Source organism: Schistocerca serialis, chromosome 1 (assembly GCF_023864345.2).
Source record: "Schistocerca serialis cubense isolate TAMUIC-IGC-003099 chromosome 1, iqSchSeri2.2, whole genome shotgun sequence".
Lineage (NCBI taxonomy): Eukaryota > Metazoa > Arthropoda > Insecta > Orthoptera > Acrididae > Schistocerca > Schistocerca serialis.
Window position 1 is genome coordinate 210,311,923 of NC_064638.1, and position 18,669 is coordinate 210,330,591.

Genomic DNA, 18,669 nt, shown 5'->3' on the forward strand with positions numbered 1-18,669 from the left:
TAGAATGATCTGAGAAGGAAACATCAAATCAATACAAAATGTGCACCAGTTCTTTCATTATGCCAAATTACGCTATATTTTATCAAAATGTATCCTACCTGCCACAGTTTTTGTTGGAGGGAGGCAGAACGGTATTAAAATCTCACTAGGGAACTCTTCACAATTGCATTACTCACCAGACTGTGGCACTACTGTGGCCAAACTGCAAACTATGGCTCAGTATAAAGGTCAGTGCAACGTGATTAGACATCACTTCACTTTCAGATTGTGAACCATAAACATCGGCTGACAAAAGTAAATTATTCTTTAGCAAAACATGGCTCACTATCCTCCTACAGAGAGTGTTGATATGATGTTAATTTTAGGTAAATGCCATAACAATTACACTACAGCTGTGCAGTCATATGCGGATCATTTCCCAAACAGACGACATCCAAGTGAAAACATGTGAAATTGCACTCAACGAGCTCGAAATTGATACATGCACCATCCACCTCATCATCGCAAATACAATGAAAATGGTGTCTATAACCTTACCATTCTCTCCTGTGTTCAACTGGATCCCAAAATTAGTAGTCATGCTATTCAGAGACAACTGGAATAGCGAAATCAACTGTTTTGAGAATTTTGAAGTCACATAATTATCATGCATATCATATCACACTGTCACAGGCATTAACACTGAAAGATATGCAAATATGTGTGCATTTCTGCCAATGGGCCTTGAAAATGATAAGAGGTGACAATGATTTTAGATATGTTATGTTCACCGATGAAGCCACATTAAAAAACAATGGCGAATTAAATCGTCATGATTGTCATTATTGGTTTCCTGTCAATCCACACTGGAACAGATCCGTTGACAATCAACACAAATGACCATTAATGGTCTGGTGTGGAATTTTAAATGGTTACTTGATAGGACCGTATTTTTTTGACCGAAATGTTACTGGGGAATCTTATTTACAACTTCTCTGCGATTTGTTGGAGCTAATGGAAGATGCTGATTTAGAAACTAGGCAACGAAAGTAGGTAGGTTGGGGCATAATGAAGTGCTGCTGGGGAACACACAGGGAAAAGGTGGAGAAAGGGCAGGGCAGCTATGTGCAGTCTGGAGGTTAGACGGTGGGCAAGGGTGAAGTGGGGGGGGGGGGGGGGGTAGTGGAAAAGGAGAGAAGTAAAAAGACTGGATGCGATGGTGGAATGAGGGCTGTGTAGTGCTGGAATGAGAACAAGAAGGGGTGGATGAGTGAGGACAATGACTAACAAAGATGCCAGGAGGGTTATGGGAATGTAGGGTATACAGGCTGTGTAGCAGTCACTGAAATGAAGGATGTCATGTTGAGCAGCTTGCTCTGCAACAGGGTGGTCCACTTGTTTCTTGGCTCCAGTTTGTCGATGGCTATTCATGAGGACAGACAGCTTGTTGGTTGTCATGCCCACATAGAATGCAGCACAGTGGTTGCAGCTTAGCTTGTAGATCGCATGATTGATTTCACAGGTAGTCCTGCCTTTGATGGGATAGGTGCTGCTTGTAACTGGACTGGAGTAGGTGGTGGTGGGAGGATGCATTGGCCAGGTCTTGCATCTAGGTCTATTACAGGGATATGAGCCATGTGGTAGGGGGTTGCAAGCAGGGGTTGTGTAGGGATGGACAAGTATATTGTGTAGGATAGTTGGACAGTGGAATACCATTGTGGGATGGGTGTGAAGGATAGAGGGGAGAACATTTCTCATATGTATAGCCTCCTATTCCCCTTCATCTTTTTGCAGCTGTTTCATGCATTGTGTTGTGTGATATGCTGTCTGTGTTCCCCTAAATAGAGAAACAAAGCTTCTGCTCTGTTCTTCCCTCTTTCAAGGGTCTGATAAAAGAATACACAATCCAGAATATATTCTGTGATCATTGGCATGACCATAAAGTTATAGAAAAGTGTATGTCATTGTCAACTGTATGAAATGGAAAAATCTCTCAGGAAAACTACAAAATTATACAGAATTTCTGGCCCTTATGTACCTTCAGAGATGAAATATCGATATGCGACAAGTAGGTCCCCTACATCTTGTGGTCTAAGAACCTGTCCTTCCTTTATAATCTTTCCGAACCCATCTGCCTCTCCTCCTCAAGGAACGAATTGATAGTTCTGGACGCTAGAATAATGTGTGTACTTTTGTATGTGTCAGTCGACAGTACTGAAATTTCACCTCTCATAAAGGTGCAAGAAAAAAGAGAAGTAGAAAATATGCTCCAAATTATAATGTGGTAACCCTATCACTGTACGAGAAATATTAAATTACAGTTTCTGACACTGAAAAATGAATACTTTAATTGAGTGAAGAAAGAAGTCAGGAGTAAATAAAGATTCCATTCTAGTGAAACCTTATCCATTCAAGTAGAAGGCTGAGTTGCCACCTGTTTTCATTTCTCAGGATCTTCTCCAGATTGCATCAGCATAGTATCCACAACAAAGTTCAACATGGACAACTTGACTGTGATATATGAAACTGGTCTCAGAAATGAACAAAGCCAATCTGAAAAACTACTGTCTTTACTAGTCATATCATATCTGGTTTGCAGAAGAAACTGTAAATATTAAGAGGAATATATTGCCACTACACCTACATATTAGGAACCAAATAAACAACAATTGAGGAACTTACACTTTTATTAACTAAATACAAGATCTGTCAAAGATTCAATATCAGTTTGTAGTATTTCTGTTAACTTTCGACGTAAATTGCTGGTTGATGCTCATCTTTGACAAGGGTTTTACTGTAGCTGGCATTGAACTTTGCTTCGTATGTTCTAAGTTTTAGATATGATGGAGGCAATGTAGACAGTAATACTGACCATGCAAGAAAACTTTCTGTAGCTCACTTCATGATTTAGGTGAAAATGATCAGACTTCAGGTTCACAGTCCAGTCTTTCAAGGACCTTTTGGGACATAATGAATTCTGATTCATAACTGATGGTCATATTGAGAATTTTATTTTATCCTCTGTTTCTTTTAAATTTATGTACACATTTTACTTCGTTGCTTGTGCCATTCCATTTTTATATTCCTCTGTTCCATTTGTTGTTTTTTGAGCCATGCTACAAAATAAATAATATTGTAAGTAAAATAAATAATATTGAAATTAGACTAAATAAATGCCAGCAGCTGTCAACAATTGTATTCATTTCTATGCGATAGTTTTACAGTCAGCAAGTACCTTGAATATATTATCTGTCCTTTTGAATGTTCATGAAATAATTATGGTTCCACATTGCTACAAAACTTTGTATATTTAATGAAAATTTGTGTGGAAAAATGACCATTCATTTTATTCTATATGTGGTGCTCACCCATGAGTGTCGTGTAGACAGTTGTTTCAGGATTATGTATTTTACATAGAGGATGACAGTAGATAGTGTGTTTCATAATTTTTTGTTGTAAATAATTCATTAGAGAGATCTCCATAATTGCAATACCAGATATACAAATGACCTCCATTAAAACTGAGTTTAGCTGAGAAAGTTGTGAATAATGCTGCTACCAAAATGTTTGAACTTACCCAACATTATTAAGTGGCTGATAAATAGCACAGCTAAATTGAAAAATAAGATGAAACAGTTTCTTCTGGGCTACTTCTTTAATTCCAAAGAAGTATTTTTATTTAGAATCTTGCAGGTTATTTTTTGTAATTATTAAAGTGAATATTCTTTCCTGTAATGTGAGCACCTCTGTAAATGGTCAGCATGCAGCAACAATATTCAAATACACTTGAAGTTGATAACCTGTAAATTAACTTCTTGGTTTATATTCTAAAGTTTCCATTGGAACATGTAACTAATTTTTCTTTTTTTAGGAACTCGCTATAGACATGAAAATCCTTGTGGTGGCAAAGTACAACCCAATAAAAAAGCTGATCATAACTACAAGACAATTGGAAGTGTCTTCAACAACAGGCAATTTTATGCATCAGTACAGGTAACAAAAAAACACAACAAATTGAAATTGTAAAGTTTGTTTAATAGATTGACCACTTGTAAATGGAATGAGAAGATTTCCATTGCTGTATTAATTGCATTTTTTACTGATTTTGAATTTTAACCCCAACACAATTTTTGGCTAAAATTATACAAGTGTATATTATTTTTATGTACAGTTGATTGTCATTGTACTCAAAACAGCCTTAAAGAAATGTGCTCACTGGCAACTGCTGGGTATCATGTTAGCTAAGAGCAAGAAGACCAGGTATTTTGAAGTAAAATAGTTCATTGTTGGCAAGAGGATGATTAGATTTGAATAAATTTCCTGCTACCCCACCAGCAATTTCAGAATAACCTGTAGGTATCTTCAATCGTGTTTACTCTACTTGCACTCATTGTATGTTTATTTTCTCTGGGTTGTATTATCATAGCCTTCAACAATCTCCTCTTCCTCCTCCTCATGTTATACAAAGGCCTTTGAGGACAATGTTGGCAGTCCTTTTCTTTCTCTACCACAATGCTCAATTTGCCTTTGTGTGAGCTGGGAGGCGTTAGTGCATCTGGCCATTGTAGTTAAGTGGTTCGAGACTATTTGTAATGTTGTATAGTATTATAAGAGTATTGTTACCATAGTTGTATAAGTGTATTGTAATTAATGTAAGAATGATTGCCTTTGTATGTGCTGAACAAGTAAATAAATCTATCACAATGGAAGTAGCTTAATAAATTTCCTATAAATGTTGATGAAGTTTTTGAGTTACGTATTTTCCCGATGCTTTAAAGATTTGCTCACAAGTTTTCCCCATGCATGATGTGTACGTTATCAGAACAAATCACAGAAATATTAGAAATTTTATGATGATTATTGACAGTTTTTTCTACTTATTGCAGGAGTTTCTGACTTTATAAACACAGAAAACATTATATCTGTACATCTGCATTTTAAATAGTGTAGTTTTCTTTATTTGTTTTTATGTTCAGAGTAATCTCTCTACATCCATATAACAAGGTTGGAAAGATATGTTATTTAAGATGTTTGATTCTTAATGTGAAGTTTACAATATTGAGGCAGACAGTCTTCACTTTGTTTTATGTTTTTGTTTTTCTTTCTCCTGTTACATCTAAGTTTTCTCTTTGATTGTATCTAGTTTATATATCTTTATCCTCTTAAGTTTTCTGATGATATGCTGCTTGCTGTAGCATCTTGTGGTCTGATTATTTGTATTAATGGCTGCTGTTTCTCTTGTACGTGATTTGTGCCAAATGGCAACACTTTAAGGAGCTCAGCCAATCATGGTCGGTTTTGGGGAACCCAGGTTCCTGATATGTGACTGTTAAGCATTGTCAGTTCTCTGTTTCTATTAACCTTGGGCATACTTTCATGAATACTGATTGGAGTGACAGTGAAATATTGTGTGGAATGAGAATCTTGGTTTAACTGTGTAGACTGAAGGAATGGAGGAAGCCTGTATAAAAAACCCCTTATCTTTTAAGGGGGCTAAGTATCAAAGGAATGAGTGAATACTGCTGTGAAGTGCTGCAAGAAGAACTACACGAGAGGCATATGCTGCACTCTGTTTATATTAAATTTGGTCAGGCATTCAAGGTTCTGTCTCGGTTGACTCCACTCTCATATCTTTTTATAGGACCTGTGAATGTTTGCTGGAGATACATATAGTAAGTAAAGCTGTCATCAATCCAGATGTTGTTTTGGACACCACATTGGTTTTACTAGGCATGGCTCTCCTGAAGGCAATACACTGTTGTCTTCCTCCTTCCTTCGAACTGATTTACCCAGCTAGTTTTAGGGGACCTACAGCTGAACATGGTTTTTGGACTATGGTGTAACTCAATATTTTTCACATCACCAAACACTGCCAAAGGTGAAAGAAATGATAAATGACAGACAGAAATGATAATAATGGACAGGAATTCTTTGAATATGCAGTCTCACACTTTACCACTAAGCCTTGTAATCTTTCCCTCCAATACATCACCATTAAATTTTTCAGTTTCTTCAAAAAGGTTAATTACATTGTTTTAAATGCTTCTAGAGGAGTAAGATGTACAAAATACATTTTTTTACTTACCTTCATTTTCTCGTTTGGTGCAGTATGTCAAGGGGTAGATTCTTGAGGCTGAAATTTTTTAACTTCGTGGGTTCCAGGTGGCTAGATAATGTTCACCTATACAAGATTCAAAAATATTAGGTCTTGGCTATATAGATAAAAAAAAGTTAGAGAAGGGTGTCCCATTACAAAATCCCCCTCTCAAATTTTGGAAACAGTGTGTTTACAATGTTTTGTGACAGACTACAAGGTTTGCCAAAAGGTGTACAAAATGAAGCCAAAATAGAGAATATAGAGATGTATATAAGTATCTGATACATAATATATTACAGAAAACATAAGAAAAATATCTGCTATACAAATCATAATCTGTACATATATCAGGATATGGCATTCACATTTTCATATATGTGGAATATACTATCGCAAGACAAAAAATGCAAAGTGAAAACACTAAACAATAGAAATAAATACAGAGACAATGTAAAATACTAGAGTTACAGATTGTAAGTTTACATCCATGAAATCACTCATTCAGAATCTTGAAAAGAGTAGAGAAAATTTTCAGAGCCTAATTGTACGATGAGTGAGCTGACTCGAAAAACTCACGATGATGGGCACAGATCAGTAGAATATACTCAATCATGAGTAGGAATTAATCAGCCACATAAACCATAGTATTTAAGGGTATGTTGATTCATTAAAGGACAAAATAATGAAAAAATATTACAGCCTAAGTTTACTATGTGGGGACTGACCCATGAATCCAGACCACACTGGGTACAAACCAGCAAAAAAATGTTTTGACACAACAAAATGAATAAAGCTCATAATCACATCATTAAGTTCAATTATATGCAAAGGGTAATTATAAGAAGAATCTACCCTCAATCAATAGTTGTACGCACTCCTTGAGTACACACACACAGTTGTGAAAGCCAGGGGTACCCAAAACAGAGCTAAGCATGAGTATGTCCACAACTCAAGTTCCAATCAGATACAATATTGCAATACTCAGGATAAATACAGGTAAACAGAATTAGCTTTGAATGATGACACAGTCGAGTAGGTTGAGGACCAAAATCAGTGTATGAAAGCAAACATGTATGCATCCTGTTATGACTATACTAGTAAATGCCTTCCATACTATTTGCTGACTGTCCACATAAACTAACCGAGAAACATAAAGACCTAGAAGATACATCAAAGTTGATAAAAAAAATACATACTGACTTAAAGTTACATCCATAATGTGTTGGGAAGTCTATTCCCTACTTGAAAAAAAATGCATTTATGCAGAATGACACTGTCTTTAGCAGTCTTGGCTAACAATTCACAAATATCAGTCACAACACTAATGTAGTTGACAGATGCTCGAGTACATTACCCAGCACCTATGATCTCTTGTAAGTTGACTGGTGCAGCAGGATACAGCCATACAGCAGTGTAGGGAGAGGATCTGCACACATCTTTCAGTTTACTCCCTAGAGTTCTCATCAAATGCTTCAGTGGGTAGCTAACTTCCTGTCTAGCATTCACATCAAATCCTGAAACACTGTTTTGTGTATGAAATATGCTGTTCAATACCTTCTTCACAACATACAAGATATGTTCTCCTTATTCATTTGCAAAGTCAATAACGTGGGATTTATGTCAGTTGAAATTAAAAAGTGTTCACATATGAAACATTAATGAACAGAGTTAAATGCAATAATAAAAATGAACTAATAAAGTGTTACACACAGATATGCTAAGATACTAACCCTAACTTTTACAGTACATATTATGAACATTGTCCCATATAAAAATTGCAAAAGGATATACTAATTTAGTGCAGTAATGTGTTCATTGTAAATAAGTATTACAGTAGTTGTATTACATGTTTCTTACCTTATAAATAAATATAAAACTTTTTTATTTTAAATTCAGTGCAATAGTATTTGTAAAATGACTCTTAGTGTTCATTAAAAAATGACGATCATTCCACTTGGGACCTGTGGAATGGTACATTAGCTTATTTGTTTTAGTTTAAATATTTGTCATGTATTGTTGTTTTTCTGACATGTTCCACATCCTGGAGGACCTCCTCACTACGGATCAATTGGAATGAAAGTAAATCTAATCTAATCTAATCTCATGACACAAAATTAGCAAATTCTAATGCACATGTCTATCGCAGAACATAAGTATATAGTGTATCATAGATTTTAACTCAATCAATAGATAAGACACAACTCTAGAAATCACGTCATCTTACATACTAAATTCCAGACAAAGAAAACAAAATTATATAGTTTTCTGAATATACAAACAGATTTAAACTCAGGCAATAGAGAAGACAGAATGTTAAAAATCACATCATCTTACACACTAAATTCATGAAAAACAAAACACAATTACATAGTCTTGTAAATCTGCAGACATAGTGTATATTTTTTTCTAGACTAGGGATGATTATGCATTCACCTTCAAAGGTTTTCTCCTCTACATCGAATATTAACAGTACTTGTCATTTTACAAACTTGACTTTAATACAGATTTTCTAATGCAATCTTCCAGTAAACATTTACTGCAGTTAGTAATGTTGTCTTTCAATCTAACTCACACTGTAAACTTTCCAACTAGGATCACCAAAACCTCAAGGACAGCCATTGATAACATTTTTATAGACAAATCGAAGGAACAAAATTATATCATAAATGGACTATCAGATCATGACATGCAGCTCCTTGTTTTAGATGTAAATTCTAAGCAGATTATTAAGACTGCTAAATCTGAGTACAGGAGAGTAGTCAATCAATCAAAAATTGAATGTTTTAGAAAACTGCTCAAAGATGTGAACTGGAAAGATGTTTATAGTGCTCATGACATGAATGAAAAATATAACACATTCGTGAACAATGTCAGTACCATGTATGAAAATTGTTTTCCTCTAAAAGTTACTCAAATTAAACAGAAGTCTATAATAAAACCATGGATTACACAAGGAATAAATATTTCCTGTAAGACAAAAAGGAAAATGTATCTGTCAACCAAGAATAGCTCCAATGCTGATGATTTAGCTAAATACAAGGAATACTGTAAAATATTTAAAAAAGTAATTCAGACATCTAAACAAATGCACTACGAAAAGAAGATAGCAATGTCAGGGAACAAAATAAAAACAATATGGGATATAGTGAGAGAGGAGACTGGTAGAACCAGAACAGGAGCAAATAGCACTAAGGGTATATAACACATTAGTAATTGATGGGCATAGTGTGACAAATCTATTTAACAAGTACTTTATATCTGTTACTGATAGAATGGGATTGCCAGGATCAGTAAATAATGCCTTTGAATATCTGAAACTAGCCTTTACAAATAGCTTCAGGTACATGAATATGTCACTCACTTCACCAAAAGAAATAACTTCCATAATAAAATCTTTAAAAACAAAGCATTCTAGTGGTTACAATGAAATATCAGCAAAGTTAATTAAGGTAGGTTCTTGTGAGTTTAGTAAAATTCTAATTTACTTGTGTAACCAGTCAATTATAACTGGGACATTTCCTGACTGGCTAAAATATGCAGATGTTAAGCCTCTATTCAAGAAAGGGGATAAAGAGAGACCATCAAACTACAGACCGATTTCACTTTTATCAGCATTCTCAAAAAGTTTAGAAAAAGTAATGTACAGGCAGATCTTCAACCATCTGACCACAAATAACATATTATCAAGAACACAGTATGGATTTCTGAATGGTTCTGATATCGAGAAGGCTATTTACACCTACATTGAAAATGTACTTAATTCATTAAATAACAAGTTACAAGCAGCAGGTATTTTCTGTGATTTGTCAAAGGCATTCAATTGTGTGAACCACAACATCCTTTTAAATAAATTAGAATTCTAGGGTGTCACGGGCAGTGCTGCAAAATGGTTCAAGTCACTGAATTGAAGAACACAGTATGGATTTCTGAAGGGTTCTGATATCGAGAAGGCTATTTACACCTACATTGAAAATGTACTTAATTCATTAAATAACAAGTTACAAGCAGCAGGTATTTTCTGTGATCTGTCAAAGGCATTCAATTGTGTGAACTACAACATCCTTTTAAATAAATTAGAATTCTAGGGTGTCACGGGCATTGCTGCAAAATGGTTCAAGTCACTGAATTGAATTGAATTGAATTTTATTTGATCCTGTAAGATTACATTGTGTACAGTAAATGTAAGTGTAATATAGGACATGTCAAAGTATTAACATTCTTTATCACTTATTTTTCTGCACCTTTAGCTTACATTTTTACGTCACTGATAATGAGTAAGAATATATACAAATTTGATGGCATAAGTATTCTGCAACACTGTAAAACTCTTTTTCAATGAGATAGTCTTTAAGATTCTTTGGAAAGTCATTGTGAAGTATACTATCTTGCAGGTTTTTGGTGAGACTTCTTAGTAGTCTGATACCAGAGTACTGGGGTCCTTTTTCTAGCATTGCCAGTCGGTGGGGTATGCTCCGTACTTCATTCTTCCTTCTTGTATTGTGGGTGTGTACACTAGCATTTGTAATCCAGTCCTCACTACCTTTTGTGATGTACATTATTATTTTGTATATATACAACGATGAAAAAGTTAAGATACCTAAATTCTTGAAACAGTTTCTGCACGTTTCAGAGGTCTTTGTTCTTAAAATGGTTCTAATTGCTTTTTTTTGTAATGTGAACACTCGGTTTGTCTCTTGTTTGTTTGAGTTTCCCCACACAGTCACTCCATAGTGTAAGTATGGTTCAAAAAGTCCATGATACACTGTACACAGAAGGTTCTTGTCTGAATACTGTGATAGCTGCATCATTAAGAATATGACAGAGCTCAGTTTCTTACAGACATTATTAATATGTTTTTTCCATTTCAGTTCATTATCCACAAGAATACCTAAGAATCTAGCAGATTCTACTTCTTCCATCCATCAACCTCTAAATCCATGTCTACAGCCTTTTCCTTGTTTTTAAACACTGCATACATAGTCTTTTTTGGATTTATAGCCAGTTCATTTTCCAACAGCCATTGAGCTGTGACATTTCCAGATATGTATGCTCTTCTCTCAAGCTGTTCCATATTTTGGTCACTATTTAGTATTGTCATGTCATCAGCATACAATATTTTCTTTTCTTTCTCCTCAACATCTATATCATTAACAAACACATTAAATAACAATGGTCCCATTACTGAACCCTGCGGCACTCCATATTTGATGGATTTGGTTTCTGATTGGTATGAGTTTCCTAATGATACATACTGCTTGCGGTTGCACAAGTATGATTTTATCCATTCACTTCGTTGCCTCCGAATGGCATAGTTGCTTAATTTTTGTATCAGCATTTCATGGTCAATGGTGTCAAATGCCTTTGAAAGATCCAGAAACATTGCAGAGACAACCTTTTTCTCATCTAAGTACTGTAAAATGTATTCTGTTAGACTGGCAATTGCTGATTCTGTAGATTTACCCTTTCTGAAACCATGTTGTGAGGGTATGAGAATGTTATGTTTGTCCAAATAGTTAACTAATCTTATGAATATAATAGAGGGAAACATTCCACTTGGGAAAAATATATCTTGTCTGCTTGTGTCTGTGTATGTGCGGACGGATATGTGTGTGTGTGTGTGTGTGTGTGTGTGTGTGTGTGTGTGTGTGTGTGTGCGAGTGTATACCTGTCCTTTTTTCCCCCTAAGGTAAGTCTTTCCGCTCCCGGGATTGGAATGACTCCTTACCCTCTCCCTTAAAACCCACTTCCTTTCGTCTTTCCCTCTCCTTCCCCCTTTCCTGATGAAGCAACCATTTGTTGCAAAAGCTTGAATTTTGTGTGTATGTTGGTGCTTGTTTGTGTGTCTATCGACCTGCCAGCACTTTCGTTTGGTAAGTCACATCATCTTTGTTTTTAGATATAGTTAACTAATCTGGTATACATAAGCATTTCTAGGATTTTTGAGAAACCTGATATCAGTGAAACTGGTCTGTAGTTGTTGGGATCATCCTTACACCCTTTCTTGTACACTGGCACTACCTTCGTTATCTTCAGTTTTTCTGGAAAAATTGCATCTCTGAAAGAACAGTTTGCTATGTTCAGCAGTGGTGTTATTATCTCCTCACATACCAGCTTTATTACATGATTTGATATTTCATCATCACCAGCTGATTTCTTGGACTTCAGTTTCTGTATAGTTTTCCGCAATTCATTTTCCGTGACTGGTTTTAAGAACATAGTACTGCATGATCTTTTTGGTACCCTTCTATTTTTGACTATTTCTTTCCAATTTTAAGTTTTCTACTACACTGATATAGTTATTATTCAGTATGTTTGCTATTTCCATACCATCTGTGACCACTGTGTTGTCTATTTTAATTGACCTAATACCTTCTTCTTAGTTTGAACCATCTTTTTCCTTTCTTTCAGCATTGATTGCATTCCAAGCTGCCTTTGCCTTGTTTTTTGAGTTCGCTATAGTGGTGTCAATTGCTCTTGCTTTGGCTTCTCTTATTGTTTTTCTGTACTTCTTTTTTAACATTTTATGGTTTTCAGTTTCACCCATCCATCTCACATCCTGAAGCTTCCTTCACTGTTCTAGTATTTCACTGGTAATCCACTGTGTTTGATCTTGCTGCCTTTCTTGTCTCTTTACTTTGGGAAATGCTACATTAAAATGGTACTTAATTGTTGAAATAAATGCATCATATTTTTTCATTTACACTCTGGGCCTGTAGGGTTTCATTCCAGGTTTCCTTACTTAACATTGTTCTAAAGATGTTGATATTTTGTTCACTGTTGATCCTAATTTCTTTGGTTGTTTGTTTTGGTTCTGATACTGTGTCATTACTTCTGAAAAGCTGATTAGTTGTCCATGATGATCAGATATTTCTGTCTGAACTACATGTGGCTCATAGTTACACACATTAGTAATTATGTTGTCCATAATTGTCTCACTTTGTGAAGTCACTCTTGTTGGTGCAGTTATTGTCACTTTCATGTTATGCTGTATTAACAATTCTTCAAAATCCTGTCTTATGTTTGTGTCTTTTCCCATGTCAATGTTGAAGTCTCCACATATAATAAGATTTCTCTTCATATTCATTCTCAATAAGCTAGCATTTTTTTTTTTTTTTAGAAAGATGCTAATATTGCCACATGGTGACCTGTACACACAAAACACTCTAAAATCCTCTGTCACTATACCAGTAACTTCAAAGTCTTTTTCTCTAGCTATAGGAAATGTAGCAGTTTCACTGTTTACATTCTTTGATAGAGTACCTGTTTTAATATATATACAAACGCCACCACCCTTATATTTAGATCTGCAGAAGTAACTAGCTAGTTTGTAGTCCTTTATTGCAACATTATGTATTTTACTTTCAGTTAGTCCATGTTCACTTATGCATTATATGTCTGGTCTTACTTCACTCAGGAGTACTTCTGCTTCTAATTTTTTGTTACCAAAGTATTGAATATTTTGATGAAGTACTTTTATGTAATTTTTCTTTTGTTGGTTTACATGTCATGAGCTGTATTTGGGGCAAATTCTTTAGTATCGTCTTTTTTTGTATGGTGCTTATATTTTTCTTTTCCAGATGGAGTGTATGATTTTTCACCCCCTTCAGGCCATATTAGTTTCCCTTGCATCTAATGATTTTGCAGACATCTGCTAACATTCTGCTGAACGTTACAGACCCAAGTCTATTTCAATCCAAGCCATCCTTCGCTAGTGAGTTCCTCGCTAACAGGAAACAAAGGGTGTCAGTGCAAGGGACTAGTGAATTAAGTCACCAGTCATCATCAGAATGGGAAGAAATTACATGTGGTGTCCCACAAGGATCCATCTGAGGACCATTGCTTTTTCTTGTGTACATTAATGATCTCTCATCAGTTACACTGCCAGAAGCAGAGTTCGTTTTGTTTGCAGATGACACAAGTATTGCAATAAGTAGTATGTCGAGTGTAGTTCTAGAAAGATCTGCTAATGATATTTTCATGGATATTAATAAATGGTTTAAAGCCAACTCACTGGAAAAGACTCACTATATGCAATTCAGAGCCTGTAAGAGGTTTCCACCCAGCATATGCATAAAGTATGAAGAAGAGCAGATAGAAGAGGTTAACAGTCTTAAATTCCTGGGATTACAACTTGATAATAAATTCAGTTGGGAGGAGCACACCACAGAACTGCAGAAACGCCTTAACGAATCTGTATTTGCAATTCGAGTGTTAGCAGACATAGGCAACAAAAAAATGAAAAAGCTTGCATACTTTGCCTACTTTCATTCCATAATGTCGTATGGTATAATATTTTGGGGTAACTCTTCAAGTCAAACAAAAGTTTTCAGTGTCCAAAAGCGTGTAATACGTATTATTTGTGGAGTAAATTCACGGACGTCCTGTAGAAACCTCTTCAAAGAACTGGGTATACTAACTACTGCCTCTCAGTATATTTACTCCTTAATTAAATTTGTCCTAAATAATATATCTCTTTTTCCAACAAACAGCTCAGTTCATACATATAACACCAGGAACAAAAATGATCTGCACAAGGACTTAAAAGCACTTACTTTAGTTCAAAAAGGGGTCCACTACTCAGGAACACTAATCTTCAATAATTTGCCAGCAAACATAAAAAATTTAGTTACAAATAAAGATCAGTTTAAAAGGGGCCTGAAAGACTTACTAGTGGCCAACTCCTTCTACTTCATTGATGAATCTCTTAATAGAAACAAATGATGTATTTTATATATTCATACTATCAGTATTGTTATTTCAGCTTAAAAAAAAAAGTGACGTGTTCCACATCCACGAGGATCTCCTTAGCGCAGATCTATGGAACAAAAAACTAATCTACCATATTTACTCGAATCTAAGCCGCGCTTTTTTCCAGTTTTTGTAATCCAAAAAACCGCCTGCGGCTTAGAATCGAGTGCAAAGTAAGCGCCTAAGCGGAAGTTCTGAAATATGTTGGTAGGTGCCGCCACAACTAACTTCTGTCGTCGAATACATGTAGCGCTACACAGGCATGCTTTGCAGGCACAAAGATAAATACTGGCGCCAAAACCTCTGCGTCAGTAAATAAATTTTAAAAAAGGCGGAAGACGAGCTTTTTTTCTCCGCCCCGAATTTCGACCACTGCATTTTCATACATTATCCAACGAAGTAAATACAAATTCCGTATTGTTCATCTTCGAATGTAGCAGCTTTTCAATGTACTATGAAAGTCCGACTGGCAACACTGTTTGCGATGTTTGTCAGTATGGCCAATTCTACGTTCTGAATGTTTTCCTACCTGTGAGAAGAGATGGTTGCTAATGGGAACTTTTGTGAATCACATGCAGTATTGTCTTCACCATAACAATAATATGAATATAAACAATTTGCCATGTATTCTTTTGTGTTTGCTGCTATCTCATTTAAATCCTGTCTGGCTAATAAACTACGAAACTAGAGTGAGACAACAGCAAACGCGGAAGTATACACATATCAAATCATGTTTATATTCGTATTATTCTTATGCCTAATAGGGATACCGTCAGAAATGAAGCATGGCAATTGACTAGATTTTTTAATCTAAGATGACTAATTTCTGTGCAGAAAGTAATGTACTAAAGAGGCGTCTGCAAAGATTTTCAAACGGAGAAAAATTTTCGCTAAACTCTCGTTCAGAACATATTCTATCATACGCAGTTTATTACTTGGTTCTTGCTGATCATTAACAAAGAAAGCAGCAATGTAAATAACAACAAATAGCAGTCTCTTGCCATTGTTTCGCTACTGAGACAATTCCTCTTTTTTTTTTATTGTAAGCGGCGGCAGCACGCACAAAAGCAAACCATGCTGCGAGCGGCGACAGGTCGTAAACATTCATTATGAGAATGCGACAAACAATGCATGACACAGTACAGTAATGCATTTTCAGCTCAGAGTGACGTAAACTCCTATAACAAAGAGAACAGCACTTATCAGATCAAAGAAAAATAAGCAATCAATTCAAACCAGACGAAGCACGTGAAAAACGAAGGGTACCCGTATAAATACGGACGGAGCGCCTGACGCATAGCAATGGTTACCTGGTAAAGCTTAACTGCTAAGCTTACGGCTCGAACCAAACTACTGTAGCTGTATCGTCATTCATTCGACCTAAATTGTGTCTCATATTACAATGGACCAACTTTGTTCCGCTTTGGAGGTGCGGCCTAAAAATTCTCTCCTCTTGAATTTCGAGTCTCGAATTTCAGGTGCGGCTTAGATTCGGGAAATTTTTTTTTCCTTAATTTTGAGTCTCATTTTCCAGGTACGGCTTAGATTCGAGTGCGGCTTAAATTCGAGTAAATACGGTAATCTAATCTATCTAATCTTTGCTTACCAGTAACTCCACTTACCTTTACAAGTGCAATGGACATTTCCACAAAATTCTTACTATACTTAATCTTGTCTCTAAATTGTCCAGATATACGACAAATTGGACTACCTGTATCAATCAAACAGTTCCCTTTCCACTGATCAATCTTAATCTTAGTGTAAGGACATACAGAATCTGAATCATCATCTCTGTTATTAGACACTTCATGTATAAGATCACTTTCTATTTCATCAAATGCTACATCCACACTGTTTTTGCAGGGTTTTATTAACTTTGAAGATTGAACACAATGAATGGATTCCATAGCATGAGTAACATCACTTATTACAGAAGGAACACAAAATATATTACTGTCAAAACTACACTTCCTACTTAGATCCTCTTTCACTTCATTCCACCAATTTGGATACAAATTTTGACTAACCACAGCTAACTATTTGGTATTCCATACCTTCACTTACATCATCACATACATCACTCATCGTATCTGTATTCGCAAATAACTCTGAAACTTCATTATTCTTAAACTCGACAAATACTTGATATTCATCACCATCATTATCATCATCATATTCTTCCAAAATTACTTCATCAAAAACATCATTAACAACACAAGTCTCATCACCATCAAAGTCACACACCTCACCTACATTCATTTGCAATAAGCTACCAGTCTCATACTTCCCAACTTAAGTTACTACACAGCTCTCATTCACATCGACATCAAAAATACCACTTACTTCAGATCCACTACAGTCATCACCTGTTTTAAATACACCAATAACAATGTTTTCTGACCAAGAGAAGAAATCATTAGTGCACACAACATCAAAATTCTCATTAGTCTCACATTCTGGTTTGTGATTATTACCTACATCATTATAATTAAAAATAGTATTCCAAAACTTTTGATCGAAACATAAAAGAGAAATCTGATGTTGCTTCTGTTGAACTTCAGATACCTGTATCACATTATTAATGCTGTTATTATTCTCTAATTGTAAGTGTAAATTGGGAGGGTCCTGCACTTATTGTGTTTCCTCGCCCAAAAACTGTGGATCTTGGTTGAGGTGGACTACCGTTTTCTGAATAGTTGCCTCTATGATTGTTTTTCCTATTATATTGCCCATAGTTATACCCATTGTTCCTATTCTGCTGATGTTCAAAATTTCTGTCTCTGTTACCATTTTGACTGTGATTGAAGTTACCCCCATCTCTGTTTCTGTAGTTGTTTCCATTGTAATCTATATCATTATGATTGGTATGGTACATGTTTCTTTCTGCAGCCCTATTCAGCCTGTCAACATATTGTAAAAATTGTTCAAGACAATCATCAGGTCCGTGTACTAAATCCCACTGCAGCCCTCTGGTAATCTCTATTTGAGTGTATCAATCAAAGTCATTTTGTCATGGCCTGTCAAGATGTGCTAATTTCTTAAGTTGATTCTTACAGAAGTCTTTCAGGGTACCGTCCCTATTCCCATGGCTTGGATCATTCAGAATTTCACTTTTAATTCTCCCTTGTTCAGCTCCTGACCAAAAGTTGTTTTAAAAACTTTTTTCGTAACTTTGATATGTCTCCCACTGACTTAAATTTAGATTTACTCAAGACAGAGCTTTGCCTTCAAGACATATTTTAAGAAATCTAATTTTTTAATTGTCACTCATGCCTGACACAAAACCATCCTTACAATGGTGTAGAAAATCCACTGGATGTAAATTATCTGATGGGAAACTTTTGATTGGAATGCTGGGCCACACAATACCATTGTTTGAATAGATTGTTGTGAATGCAATTTTCCTGAACTACTGAGATTTTTTGATCTAAAACATTTACATTAATTGGCATACTGTTTTCAACATTTAAAATTTTTTGATCTAAACTACTAAAGTTATGTTCCATTTTTTCTGATACAACCTTCTGTTCAACTCTGATGTCATCACCATTCTTTGTTTGTTTTGCAGATTGGGCAACTAACTCATTTTCCAAAACAATCAATTTATATTTTAAGACATTGATTTTTTCATTTACACTTCTTAACCCTCTGGCAACCCATTTTTTAGCTCCAAAATGTGATTACTAAGTTTTTCTATTTGGTATTGTACCCTGTCCATTTTTCTGTTGTTTTCAGTTTTTAGGTCCTTTAATTGCCCTTGTAATGAAGTAAATTTGCTATCATTGTCCATTCTTCCAGTTAACTGCTCATTAACTTTACTAATTTTTCCAAAATCAACTGCAAAA

General features: G+C 35.4%; 1 protein-coding gene across 3 annotated transcripts in view; it reads left to right on the forward strand.

Annotated features, from left to right (window-relative positions):
* The window catches only part of LOC126466050 (centrosomal protein of 76 kDa-like), a 133,193-nt gene that overhangs the window by 88,691 nt on the left and 25,833 nt on the right, over positions 1 to 18,669 (forward strand). For all 3 annotated transcript variants that reach the window (XR_007585980.1, XM_050096355.1, XM_050096354.1), the window contains exon 7: positions 3,851 to 3,972. Coding sequence is in view for 2 of the 3 variants with exons in the window: in XM_050096355.1 (XP_049952312.1) it covers positions 3,851 to 3,972 (122 nt within the window). In the remaining variant the exon portion in view is untranslated. The remainder of the gene's footprint in view (positions 1 to 3,850; positions 3,973 to 18,669) is intronic.